At 43.4% G+C, this 14,311-nt stretch overlaps 1 protein-coding gene across 1 annotated transcript; it reads left to right on the forward strand.

Moving 5' to 3' along the window:
- The first annotated feature begins 557 nt into the window (after positions 1 to 557).
- LOC120048685 (zinc finger protein 271-like) lies at positions 558 to 13,536 on the forward strand. The gene is made up of 2 exons (XM_038994867.1): positions 558 to 862; positions 10,890 to 13,536. Exons 1-2 carry the CDS (start codon positions 646 to 648, stop codon positions 13,319 to 13,321), a joined length of 2,649 nt encoding a protein of 882 aa, XP_038850795.1. The 5' UTR covers positions 558 to 645; the 3' UTR covers positions 13,322 to 13,536.
- Positions 13,537 to 14,311: the final 775 nt, after the last annotated feature.

Consider the following 14,311-nt stretch of genomic DNA (forward strand, 5'->3'; position numbering starts at 1 on the left):
AGTCAGTATTCGGCCATGTTTACTACTAGTTTAGACAACTGGCTAGACTAACTACCAATCTAAAAAGTGTACACTGACATGGCTAATTGAGTGATTGTCAATGATGACAAAACAATTTTTAAAAACTGATGCACAACCACATTTCGAATTTACACCTTGTGTATTCTACTACTCTAACAAACAATAAATTGAGACCCCGACTAAATTTCGATTACGCTGAGTCGCGGGGCACTGGGCTAAGGCCCGTTACGTCATCGGGCGAAAGCGGGGAGGGAGGAGTAGGAGTTACCTTTCACAAATCAAAAAGTAATCTGTGCCTCTTGGTCATTTTGTCAACAAGGCATCAGGGCGACAGGCGACCGTTTATGCCTGGAGCCGGCCCTGCCGCCTTGTTGACAAAATGACCAAGAGGCACAGATTACTTCTTGAGTTGTGAAGGGGCACTCCTGCTCCTCCCTCCCCGCTTTCACGGGCCTTTGCCCAGTGCCCCCGCGACTCAGCGTAATCGAATTCGCCAACCCGGAAGTGAATTTACCTTGGTCCTCGGAAGAAGACATTTGAGCGAGAAATAAGTAACGTAGAAACGTGATGGTTTGAAGCCGAAGGGCGTCAAAATTGTATTATTATTCATTGTGTTTTATCAAAATGTCCAAACTACAGCTGTTGAATGTGTTTATCACCGAGCGTTTAACAACAGCAGCAGTGGAGATATTTGGTTCGTCGGAAAAGACGTTAGCAGAATACCAGGTGCGGCTAACAACAGCGGCATTTGAGATATTTGTTGTGGTGGAAAAGACGATCGCAGAGGTTCAGGGAGAGAACGACCGTCTACGAGGGCTTCTTCTAGATCATTTCGGTGCAGGTTTGTTGCGATCAAAAATCACGTTACTGATTTCACGTAAGGTTATTCAACATTTGATTGCTGAATCACACTTGTTAGTGGCTAGCCCAATCTGTACCACTGCCATCATGTGCCCACTAGGGTCGCGTTCTTTATGACCTAACGTTTTGGAACAAACTTGCATCTGTGAGATGAAGAATAAGGAATGACGTCGGCCAATTACATTTTTATCTGCACTGTTCGATAACGTTTGGCAAATGAACGAGGCCCATGTATCACGTATTAGAATGTGGGATATTTAGACAATATTTGTCGTTACATGTCGATAATGATAAAGAGCCTATGATGATAATAATAATATACGATTTCACCCAAATAAGTTACAACGCGCTTTAATTGCCGTACAGAACCGTCTACGTCAGTGGTCACCAACCTTTTCTGAGTCAGGATCTCTTCGATTTTTTTTCTTCTAAAACATGAATAATATAAAACGTAAACCTGTGCAACATTAACCAATTAAAAACTGTTCTGTAGCAATGAGGTTTGTGCAGTAGGTTATAGGTCCCAAATATTATCACTGCGTATTGGTTATAATTGAATTGCCCTGCTTAAGTTGTTCTTCTGAGACCATTTTGAAATTATATCTAAAAAAACGAATGGATCATTTGTTTTATTCCTTGTGATGCACAGCTAAATGAGCATAATAATTAGCTTATTTTTTTACTGGACTGATGGCCTACATCTGATGATCAGTCTGAGGGAGGGAGTGAGCATTGGTGAGGCTGCCTCATCGTCCATCCACTCAGAAAAGGGGACAGTCAGTCTTTCAGCTGATGTAGTCACACTGCGTTATTTCTGCCTTATACACTAATTCATGTTGTTACTCCTATGACCAGAGAAACCAAAAATTATTCCTTGATATTAAAGAAAGACATGCTTGCTAATAATAACAACGCAAGTTTATGGGAACAATTTGCTGTAGTCATTCATTACAGCTGCAGTGCTGGTTGTAGTGTGAGTGGAAGTAGGGAGAACGTGCATTTTGTGGCTTATAAAGGTGTTGAACAAAGTGTTGACAGTGCTGAATCCAGCGCGCTGCTGCTGAATCCGGCTGCTGAATCAAGTGCATCTACTACCAACAGCGCGAAAACAAATAACAAAAAAGGAACGCGAGGCTTTATCGTTACAGAAATGTTTGGTGATCGACTAGGAATGCTTTTGGTGGTCGACCAGTCGATCGCGGTCGTACGATTGGTGACCACTGGTGTACGTGAACAGAACCGTTGGACGTGTCTCAATCCACTGAATCTGTAGTGTGAGTGGTATTTGTGAGACAAGGATGGATCTTTTTAGCGTAGTGGTTCCCAAACTTTTTATAGTCCCGGACCCCTTCAACCACCAACAGCGTACCCCCTCTAGCAGCAGGGTCAGAACGCTCTCAAATGTTGTTTTTTGTCATCATTGTAAGCCTGCCACAGACACACTATACGATACATTTATTAAACATAAGAATGAGTGAGTTTTTGTCAATCCGGCTCGTGGGAAGTGACAAAGAGCTCTTATAGGATCAGGGCACAAATAATAATAAATAATTTTGCTCTTTATTTAACCATCTTACATATAAAACCTTATTTGTTAATCAAAAATTGTGAATAACTCACCACAGGTTAATGAGAAGGGTGTGCTTGAAAGGATGCATATAACTCTGCAATGTTGGAGTGAGTCTCTGTATTAAATAACTTTCCACACAGTCTGTGCCTGTATTTAGTTTTCATGTTAGTGAGGGCCGAGAATCCACTCTCACATAGGTACGTGGTTGCAAAGGGCATCTGTGTCTTAACAGCGCGATTTTCCACGGCAGGATACTCTGAGTGTAGCCCAATCCAGAAATCTGGCAGTGGCTTCTGATTAAATTCTATTTTCACAGATCCGCTTGTTGCAATTTCGATGAGGCTCTCTTGTTCAGATATCGGTAAGCGGACTTGAGGCAGGGCATAAAAGGGATAACGGATCCAGTTGTTTGTGTTGTCCGTTTCCGGAAAGTACCTTCGTAATTGCGCACCCAACTCACTCAGGTGCTTCGCTATATCACATTTGACATTGTCTGTAAGCTTGAGTTCATTTGCACACAAAAAATCATACAATGATGGAAAGACCTGTGTGTTGTCCTTGTTAATGCAGACAGAAAAGAGCTCCAACTTGTTAATCATTCAGGCGAGAAAAAACATCCCCCAGATAGGCCAGTCGTGTGTGAAACTGGTCATCGTGCAAGCGGTCAGACAAGGGAAAAATGATGGTCAGTAAAAACTTTAAACTCGTCTCAATTTTTTTTAAACGTGTCAATACTTTACCCCTTGTATGTTGTAAAAGCGTTACATGGTCGCTGCCCATATCAGATGCATAGTACAGAAAATACACAAGAGTTCAGGGGCCTCGCTTTAACCAAGTTAACCATTTTCACTGTACTGTCCAAAACGTCTTTCAAGCTGTCAGGTATTCCCTTGGCAGCAAGAGCCTCTTGGTGGATGCTGCAGTGTACCCAAGTGGCGTCGGGAGCAACTGCTTGCACGCGTTACCACTCCACTATGTCTCCCTGTCATGGCTGTTGCCCCATCAGTACAGATACCAACACATCTTGACCAACAAAGTCCATTTCATGTCACAAAGCTGTCCAGTACTTTAAAAATATCCTCTCATGTTGTCCTGGTTTCCAGTGGTTAACAGAAGAGGATGTCTTCCTTAATTGACCCCCCCATAAACGTAACGGACATATACCAGGAGCTGTGCCAGGCCCGCCACATCTGTTGACTCATCCAGCTGTAACGCATATAATTCACTGGCTTGTATGCAAAGCAGTAATTGTTTCAAAACATCTCCTGCCATGTCACTGATGCGTTGTGAAACAGTGTTGTTTGATGAAGGCATTGTCTGTATAGTCATATCTGCGGCAGCAGGAATAATGAAGTCCTCCACAATAGTATGCCTGTTCTAGCCACTCAATAACTCACCATATAAGACGCTTCTAGCCCCTTCTTATTAATGGTATCTGTTGCTTTTATACATGTGTTAATTCTCGCTCAAAAAATGTCCGTGACTTATTTTTCAAATGGGCATGTTTTGTTTCTAAATGCCTGCTCAAGAGTGAAGGTTTCGTCGAGTTGTGAGACAGTACTTTTGCACATATAACAGACTGTGGCTGAGGAAAGGCACTACTCCCAATATAAGTGAAGCCCAAATCAATGTAGTTCTTATATTCGCGGCTCTTCGATGGTCCAACGTCCCTGTCTGTTGTTCGGTGCTTTCCCGGGTAAGGAGGCAGTAGCTCTTCGGCTGCATCAGATTCACAACTGTCAGTGTCCATGCTAGCTGGGTTAACAACAAATGTAGAATTGCTGATGCTAGCATTGGATGTGCTCGTGGAAGCGGAACAACTTGTGTCGTCGACAGGTGCAGGTGTAGTACTGCTGGTAGTAGCAGTACTACCAGTAGAGCTGGTATGTGTCTCCATGGACACGGCCTTACTTTTTTTTTTACCATTTATCAATTTTCGAGCAAAAGGAATGAACAGCAGTTACGTTAGTGTAATTCCCGCGAGAGAGTAACGGTTAATGTGATTGGATGTTAATTATTTGACTAGGCTACCTGTATTTGACATTGTGTTGTTATTTCGCTGAACACTAGATGGTTACATTTTTGGCAGTGAAACAAGGCTACTCAGGCGAGAAAATAACCTCACCCAAATGTATAGCCCCGTTGGAAAATATAAATGGACTGTTTGAAAATGTGAATAAAAAAATAAAATTTTATTTGGCGTACCCCAGGGGGAATACCTGTTCTAGCGGTTTCCTTATGAAAACATTGGTAAAGTTCCCCACTCTGAGAAAGTGGCCCAATTCTGAAAAGGGATGAGGCAAATTTATAATTTCTCTTCTTGTTTAAACTGCCATTTTTTAAATATAAAAAAAAAAAAAAACACAAAATGAGAATTTACAATTCAGATGTGGTTCTGCGTATGACCACTAGGGGGCAATGCAGTTCAATCTACCACAGTCCTGGTTAACTACCTACCGGTTGTCAGTAGTTACAGCCACAAAGTTAAAAAGCCTGCCTATTTCTAATATGTATAACATTATGCCTAAATTAAGGCCAAAAATATAATTTTTGTTTTCATGAAATAGCCATTTTGACCGTGGCTGTGGTAACTAGTGGAAACCCTACCAAATGGCGCCCACTTAATTACTGTCCCCCACCCACTCAGCAACGATGGTATTAATGCTGTTATAGGTTCTCTGTTATGTGCCTCTCCTCCATGTTGTCAGTACATACTTCATGTCCCACTTCTTATCAATGTGATGGCTCGTTGCAGTGATGTGTTCATAGACATCCAACAATCTGTTGTTAACGCCACGTTACGGTGTTTGAGAGCCTGCGCCTTGTACTTGCACTTGCAGAGGAATCATTGTACAATTTCTCCATCGGGGCTGTCTTGGTTTTTCTACGTGGCATTTTGTAGTCTGGTTCTAGATATACCATTAGGGTATTGAAGCCTACATCCTCTACCATCCCTCAGACAAGCATGCATCACAACTTTGTTCATTTGCACAATTTCTCTCATTCAGTGTTGCTTGTAAATAGCCATACTCACTGAAAATGCCATTCAGTAGCTACTAGCTATGCTTGTATAACTTTGAACCTGATTTGCATGTCTTTGCAATTCGTTTATATTCGTTTTTAGCTTGTTAGCATTTTGCCAACAGCATCTGTGATTTCGCTATTAGTTTGTGCTAATTTGGTTAGCATTCTGGAAATAGATGCCAAATATTATTTTCCTGCGATTTTAGCACCCCCTTGTGTGCTATGCCGGTAATATCCTAAATCCCTGAATGATGATATGAAAATCTGGATATCGCCCAAGTCTACTGAAACGGATGATTTATTATTATAGTTTTTACATTGCAATTTTTTTACAAGGACATGATGTGCTCCATGTAGAAATGTGGAAGTACACCAATCTCCGATTTCAGACACTTCAAATAATAATTCCAGGGGTGTATGAGTCAGGTGGGACATTTCTACCCCCCCCCCCCAAATTTTAGCAGGTAAAATAGCCCCCCCCCCCCCCCAAATGTTAGCAGGTAAAATAGTCCCCCCCCCCCCCAAATGTTAGCAGGTAAAATAGTCCCCCCCACCCCAAATGTTAGCAGGTAAAATATTCCCCCCCCCACCCCAAATGTTAGCAGGTAAAATAGTCCCCCCCCCCACCCCAAATATTAGCAGGTAAAATAGCCCCCCCCCCCCCCAAATATTAGCAGGTAAAATAGTCCCCCCCCCCCCAAATGTTAGCAGGTAAAATAGTCCCCCCCCCCCCAAATGTTAGCAGGTAAAATAGTCCCCCCCCCCCCAAATGTTAGCAGGTAAAATAGTCCCCCCCCAAATGTTAGCAGGTAAAATAGTCCCCCCCCAAATGTTAGCAGGTAAAATAGTCCCCCCCCCAAATGTTAGCAGGTAAAATAGTCCCCCCCCCCAAATGTTAGCAGGTAAAATAGTCCCCCCCCCCAAATGTTAGCAGGTAAAATAGTCCCCCCCCCCAAATGTTAGCAGGTAAAATAGTCCCCCCCCCAAATGTTAGCAGGTAAAATAGTCCCCCCCCCAAATGTTAGCAGGTAAAATAGTCCCCCCCCCAAATGTTAGCAGGTAAAATAGTCCCCCCCCCAAATGTTAGCAGGTAAAATAGTCCCCCCCCAAATGTTAGCAGGTAAAATAGTCCCCCCCCCAAATGTTAGCAGGTAAAATAGTCCCCACCCCAAATGTTAGCAGGTAAAATAGTCCCCCCCCCAAATGTTAGCAGGTAAAATAGTCCCCCCCCCAAATGTTAGCAGGTAAAATAGTCCCCCCCCAAATGTTAGCAGGTAAAATAGTCCCCCCCCCCCAAATGTTAGCAGGTAAAATAGTCCCCCCCCCCCAAATGTTAGCAGGTAAAATAGTCCCCCCCCCCCAAATGTTAGCAGGTAAAATAGTCCCCCCCCCCCAAATGTTAGCAGGTAAAATAGTCCCCCCCCCCCCAAATGTTAGCAGGTAAAATAGTCCCCCCCCCAAATGTTAGCAGGTAAAATAGTCCCCCCCTACACTAGGTGCCATTTTGAACATGTTGGTTGTGCATCAGCAGTTTCTCTAATGTCAGTTACTGACAGTCACTCAATTTGCCCGTGTCCGCTAACCATTTTCATATTGGTAAGTTAGTGTAACCAGCTATCTAAACTTGTAGTAATCATGGTCGAATTATCTATAGGAGGGGGGGAGGGGGGGCACCATTGATTTTTGTTGGTCTTTCTCACTCGGATATCATATTTTAAAAATGTGTAGAATTGCAGGAAATTAACTCTGATACACCTTTCAAATCAACAATTTTTTTCCCCACTTCAGGGGGGGGGGTGCAAAATGGGTCAACGTTGAGCACCTCGATCTCCTGAATATTTTGTCATTCAGATCCAAAAAGTCACTTTCTGAGCACTTCTAGCATAAAATAATATTACATGTAATGTTTTTAAAGTAGTCTGGAACACCAACTGACTCGCTCTGTCAAGATGTCTGCTTTCACAGCGCCTCAGGATGGGACTTGACTGAGAGTCTATGGCACGAGCGGTGAAAACATACGTTGATTTTAATTGCCGGATCTCTCTGTCTATCACATTTAGCACAACAATTAAAACCTCCCCCTTTACAGTGTGGGCTTCAAAGCACCAGCAGTGCAAGTGATTTAAACAAGGAAGTTAATTTAGTTGACACATTTTAAGTTTTATATGCCTTAACTCGTGGGCTTCCCAAAAATCGAGGGCTCAGGGCTTCCCAAAAATAATATGGTCAATGTGATACATTTTATTTTGATTAGTGATTTCTGTCATTTAAAAAAAAGTCCCATATAATACTAGTGTAGGGGCGCTCCCGCCTCATTTTAACCACACACCTCTTTCAAGTTCCACTTTTGTGGCACGGTGTTGCCAGGCTCCATGCGCCAGCAATTCGAGCCTGGGTACGAGGTTAGTGTTAAAGGGATACTGTGAGATTCTGGAATTTTAAGCCTTTTGTTCTACTTCCCCAGAGTCAGATGAACTCGTGGATACCATTTGTATGTCTCTGCTTGCAGTATGAAGGAACTTGGTGGTAGTTTTGTGAGCCAATGCTACCTAGCGTTAGCGCATTACTAGAATGCTACTTTACCTGTAGACTTTCAGCCATTGCGCTAACGCTAGTTGGTTAACGTTAGTACCCCTTTGATTAGCCTGAAGTAGTTCAAGGACATTTCCAGCACTGTTTAACCTCATTTTAAATATCTCTAGCACCAACATGATCTATTATGTGAAAATGGCGTGCTAATAAATTGTAGTTAAATGTTTCTAAAATAAATTATACCCTATAATATCATAAATCAATCCAATGTATTTATAAAGCCCTTTTTACATCAGCTGATGTCACAAAGTGCTGTACAGAAACCCAGCCTAAAACCCCAAACAGCAAGCAATGCAGGTGTAGAAGCATGGTGGCTAGGAAAAACTCCCTAGAAAGGCCAAAACCTAGGAAGAAACCTAGAGAGGAACCAGACTATGAGGGGTGGCCAGTCCTCTTCTGGCAGTGCCGGGATGATGATGGAGATTATAACAGAACATTGCCAAGATGTTCAAACGTTAATAGATGACCAGCAGGTTCAAATAATAATAATCACAGTGGTTGTCGAGGGTGCAACAGGTCAGCACCTCAAGAGTAAATGTCAGTTGGCTTTTCATAGCCGATCATTCAGAGTATCTCTACCGCTCCTGCTGTCTCTAGAGAGTTGAAAACAGCAGCACATCTGGTGAACATGTCAGGGTTCCATAGCCGCAGGCAGAACAGTTGAAACTGGAGCAGCAGCACGACCAGTTGGACTGGGGACAGCAAGGAGTCATCAGGTCACGTAGTCCTGAGGGATGGTCCTAGGGCTCAGATCCTCTGAGAGAGAGAATTAGAGGGAGCATACTTAAATTCACACAGGACACCGGATAAGACAGGGGAAATACTCCAGATATAACAGACTGACCCTAGCCCCCTGACACAAACTATTGCTGCATTAATACTGGAGGCTGAGACAGGACGGGTCGGGAGACACTGTGGCCCTATCCGAGGATACCCCCGGACAGGGCCAACCAGGCAGGGTATAACCCCACCCACTTTGCCAAAGCACAGCCCCCACACCACTAGAAGGATATCTTCAACCACCAACCTACTACCCTGAGACAAGGCCGAGTATAGGCCACGAAGATCTCCCCCACGGCACGAACCCAAGGGGGGCGCCAACCCGGACAGGAAGATCACGTCAGTGACTCAACCCACTCAAGTGACGCACCCCTCCTAGGGACGGCATGGAAGAGCACCAGTAAGCCAGTGACTCAGCCCCTGTAATAGGGTTAGAGGCAGAGAATCCCAGTGGAGAGAGGGGAACCGGCCAAGCAGAGACAGCAAGGGCGGTTCGTCGCTCCAATAGGACCTACTGAAGAGATGAGTCTTCAATAAAGACTTAAAGGTCGAGACCGAGTCTGCATCTCACATGTATAGGCAGACCATCCCATAAAAATGGAGCTCCTGCCTCCAGCTGTTTGCTTAGGAATTCTAGGGACAGTAAGGAGGCCTGCGTCTTGTGACCGTAGCGTACGTGTAGTTATGTACGGCAGGACCAAATCGTTAAGGTAGGAGCAAGCCCATGTAATGCTTTGTTGGTTAGCAGTAAAACCTTGAAATTAGCCCTAGCCTTAACAGGAAGCCAGTATAGAGGGGCTAGCACTGGAGTAATATGATCACATTTTTTGGTTCTAGTCAAGATTCTAGCAGCCGTGTTTAGCACTAACTGAAGTTTTATTTAGTGCTTTATCCGGGTAGCCGAAAAGTAGAGCATTGCAGTCGTCTAATCTAGAAGTGACAAAAACATGGATGAATTTTTCTCAATTTTTGGACAGAAAGTTTCTGATTTTTGCAATTTACGAAGATTTTAAAAAAGCTGTCCTTGAAATATTCTTGATATGTTCGTCAAAAGAGAGATCGGGTTCCTGAGTAACGCCGAGGTCCTTCACAGTTTCCAACAGAAGACCTCTCTGTTTCTTGGAACCTAGAACAAGCATCTCTGTTTTGTCAGAGTTTTGAAAGTAAAACATTTGCCGCCATCCACTTCCTTATGTCTGAAACACAGGCTTCCAGGGAGGGACATTTTGGGGCTTCACCATGTTTCATCGAAATGTACAGCTGTGTGTCGTCCGCATAGCAGTGGAAGTTAACATTATGTTTCCGAATGACATCACCAAGAGGTAAAATATATAGTGAAAACAATAGTGGTCCTAAAACGGAACCTTGAGGAACACCGACATTTACAGTTGAATTGTCAGAAGACAAACCATCCACAGAGACAAACTGATATCTTTCCGACAGATAAGATCTAAACCAGGCCAGAACTTGTCTGTGTAGACCAATTTGGGTTTCCAATCTCTCCAAAAGAATGTGGTGATCGATGGTATCAAAAGAAGCACTAAGGTCTAGGAGCACGAGGACAGATGCAGAGCCTCGGTCTGACGCCATTAAAAGGTCATTTACCACCTTCACAAGTGCAGTCTCAGTGCTATGATGGGGTCTAAAACCAGACTGAAGCAATTCGTATACATTGTTTGTCTTCAGGAGGCAGTGAGTTGCTGCACAACAGCTTTTTCTAAAAGTTTTAAAGTAAAAAAAAATGTTGATTAAAAGAAACAACATCCTGCAACGAGTTTGTAGCCAGGGGTAGGGCATTTTGTCTTATTCTCATTCTTGCAGAGTTATGGGACATTAGAATCCTTTAGACCTGAATGCAGGTGGTTAAGAACTAATATTGTAAATATGAAATACGAAGTAGTAAAATGGGGCTACTAAATCACCTGCTGCAGTTATGTTGCATCAGATCAGCATAGAGAATTCTGAATCGACTTCAATGTGAATATTTGTTATTGTTTCTTGAGTGCTAGCTACTTATTTATTCTCCTCTCTCTCTCTCCAGATCCCCAACAGCTAACTCTCCCTGAAGAGGAGGTTTCCCCTAAGCAGCAGCAGCAGCAGCATTGTGAGCAGGAGTGGAGCCCCAGTCCGGGGCAGGAGGACCCAGAGCCCACACAGATTACAGAGGAACAGGAGGAACTCAGGACCAGTCAGGAGGAAGAGCAGCTTCAAAGACTTAGGTCTGCTCCCACCGAGGTTGTACAGTTGATATTTATTCCTCCCTGTGTGGAAAGTGACTGTGACCAGGACAGCAAGACAGACTCTCTACCCAGCAACACAACTGAACAGACCCAATCAGCATTGGATGACGAGGATTACAGAGCATCACAACTAACCAGTCACTTTCATCCCCTCTCTACAGTAAATCCACACTGTTCTTCAGCTCTGAGTGAAATCATTGTCAGTATTGATGAAGACGAGAGTGAAGAACTACCGTCAAGGTCAAAGAGAACACGGGAAAATAAAAAACAAAGCTCTCAAGTCTGCACTAAGACCAAGACAACCAGTGAGCTGAAAGCACCTTTAAAGTCTCACACAAGCAGGAGACCATACAAGTGTCATTTCTGTCATAAAAGCTTTATCTCATTAATCAGTCTTAAACTACACCATAAAGGTGCGAAGGAGAGACGACAGCAATTTATTGTGTGCAGTAAATCCTTTCAGAGCACAGCTTCTTTAAAATATCATCAGGTATTTCACACAGGGGAGAAATCGCTTAAGTGCCAAAAAGGTGGCAGATCAGTCGGATGCAAGTACTTCTTCAAGAAGCATATGAGGACTGCTCACCCAGGTGCAAAGACATACAGCTGTCCTGTGTGCAGTAGAGGCTTTAGGAAACCATGCAGTCTAAAGGAACACCAGATGCTTCATGGTGAGAAACCCAATCCGTCTTCTGTGTGCAGTACAGCCTTTAACACCTTACCCAATTATAAAGTACATCCGAGCACTCACACAGGAGAGAAATCATTTCCGTGTCCCGTGTGCATTAAAAGCTTCCCTAGTGCAAGTCTTTTAAAAATACACCAGATATATCACACAGGGGAGAAATCACATAAGTGCAAAGAATGTGACAAATGCTTCTACCGCAAGGGACATCTGGTCAGGCATATGATGACTCACACAGGGGAGAAATTTTATAAATGCTCTGTATGTGAAAAATGCTTTATATCATTCTCTGCTCTAAAAAAACACTGTGAAATCGAAGAGGAACCTTGTCATCATGAAGTTTGTGGCAAAAGCGTCATGTGGCAGGGAAGCTTGACGGAACACTTGAATACGCACACAGGGGAGAAATCATCTCAGCGCCTTGTTTCTGAAAAAGACCTCGCATCATCAAGTGTTCTAAAACGCCACCAGCTGGAACACTGTGGAGGGAAACCAGAAGAGAATCAATCAGAGAAAGAGTCGTATCTCTGCAGCGACTGTGGCAAAAGCTTCCGAACCATCAGTTACCTGAGAGTGCATATGAAAACGCACAGAGAGAGAGAGCTGCATACATGTCCTGTGTGTGGAAAGTGCTTCACGTCATCTGCTTATTTCAAACTCCATCAGCGAATCCACACCAGCGAGAAACAACATCAGTGCAACGTTTGCAGCAAAAGCTTCACTCTGAGTGGACACCTGACGGAACACACGAGGACTCACACAGGGGAGAAATCATTTAAGTGTCCGGTATGTGGGAAAAGTTTTACATCCGCAAGTGTTCTAAAACGTCACCAGCAGAATCACTGTGGAAAGACCGCGAAAAAAAAGCAATCTGAGGAAACATCGTATCTTTGCAGCGACTGTGGTAAAAGCTTCAGAACTATGAGTTACCTGAGGGTGCATATGAAGACTCACAGAGAGAGAGAGCTGCATAAATGTCCTGTGTGTGGAAAAGGCTTCAGGTGGGCCTCTTCGCTAAAAATCCATCAGAGAATTCACACAGGAGAGAAACCTTTTCTGTGCACGGTTTGTAGCAAAAGCTTCACTTGGAAGGGAACCCTAATAGAACACATGAAGAATCACACAGGGGAGAAATCACATCAGTGTCACGTCTGCAGCAAACGGTTTGTTTATAGCAGAAGCCTGTCTCGTCATATGATGTCTCACACAGGGGAGAAACCTTTTAAGTGTCCTGTATGTGGAATATGCTGTACAACATCAAGTCTTCTGAAATGTCACCAGCGAATTCACACCGGAGTGAAACCATATCTGTGTAATATTTGTAGCAAACAATTCACTTGGAAGGGAGGTCTGACACAACATATGAAAAGTCACACAGGGGAGAGACCATATAAGTGCACTGTGTGTGAAAAGGGCTTTATAACTTCGGGTGATCTGACACGCCACACGCGAGTTCACACTGGAGAGAAACCATTTCGCTGCAATGATTGTAACAAATGCTTTAGTCAGATCAGTTCCCTTAAATCACACATGAAGAATATTCACTAGAGAGAGAGAGCGAACACATAACAGTATAAAATGTGTCAGTCCGAAGGATGAAAGGTCCATTCTAATTGATACCGGTAAGGGCAAAACATATCATGGTTAAAAGGAATGACTGAACTTGTAGAACATTGTCTATAAAACATTAATTAAGAACACCTTCCTATTATTGAGTTGCACCCCCCCCCCCCCCCTCCCCCCTCAGAAGAACAGCCTCAATTAGTCTGGGCATGGACTCTACAAGTTGTCGGAAGCGTTCCACAGGGATGCTGGCCCATGTTGACTATAATGCTTCCCACAGTTGTCAAGATGTCCTTTGGGTAGTGGGCCATTCTTGATACACACGGGAAACTGTTGAGTGTGAAAAACCCAGCAGCATTGCAGTTGTTGAGACAAACCGATGCGCCTGGCACCTACTACCATACCCCATTCAAAGGAACTTAAATATTTTGTCTTGCCCGTTCACCCTCTTGAATGGCACACATACGCAATCCATGTCTCAATTGTCTCGACGCTTAAAAATCCTTCTTGAATCGGTCTCCTCCCCTTCATCTACACTGATTGAAGTGGATTTTGCAGATGCACCATGCAGAAATCGTTCTGCCATTTCCTGGTTGCATTTCCTGGTTGCAAAAAGTCTTATGATTCACCTAATTTCAGTTTGTGACAAAGTATATAGTGTAGAGAATCATTTAACCATCTAAACCACTGTGAAATGTCTTTTCCATAACCAAACATATCAACATTTTCAGCTGTTTGAAGCTGGTGTACGAAACTTAAGAAGGGAAAGCATAGAAATAGAGCACATAGAACAGATATACTGCTTCTTAGACTTGCTTTCAATGAGAATGACAGATCTATAACTCAAATTTCTATGTGCTTTTGGTCACCCAAAAAAAGTGGCACATTGCAGATTTAACAAGTTACATCAAGGGATCATAGCGTTCACCTGGTCTGTCTGTTGTGGAAAGAACAGGTGTTCCTAAACTTTTGTAC

The sequence above is a fragment of the Salvelinus namaycush genome, chromosome 1 (genome assembly GCF_016432855.1).
Source record: "Salvelinus namaycush isolate Seneca chromosome 1, SaNama_1.0, whole genome shotgun sequence".
In the NCBI taxonomy this organism is placed as follows: domain Eukaryota; kingdom Metazoa; phylum Chordata; class Actinopteri; order Salmoniformes; family Salmonidae; genus Salvelinus; species Salvelinus namaycush.

What these genes read in the sequence shown, in the direction of transcription:
- LOC120048685 (XM_038994867.1), top strand. Translation starts at nt 646, where the DNA reads ATGTCCAAACTACAGCTGTTGAATGTGTTTATCACCGAGCGTTTAACA. An exon ending in TCTAGATCATTTCGGTGCAG is followed by an intron (nt 863 to 10,889) that starts GTTTGTTGCGAT and finishes CTCTCTCTCCAG; the next exon opens with ATCCCCAACAGCTAACTCTC.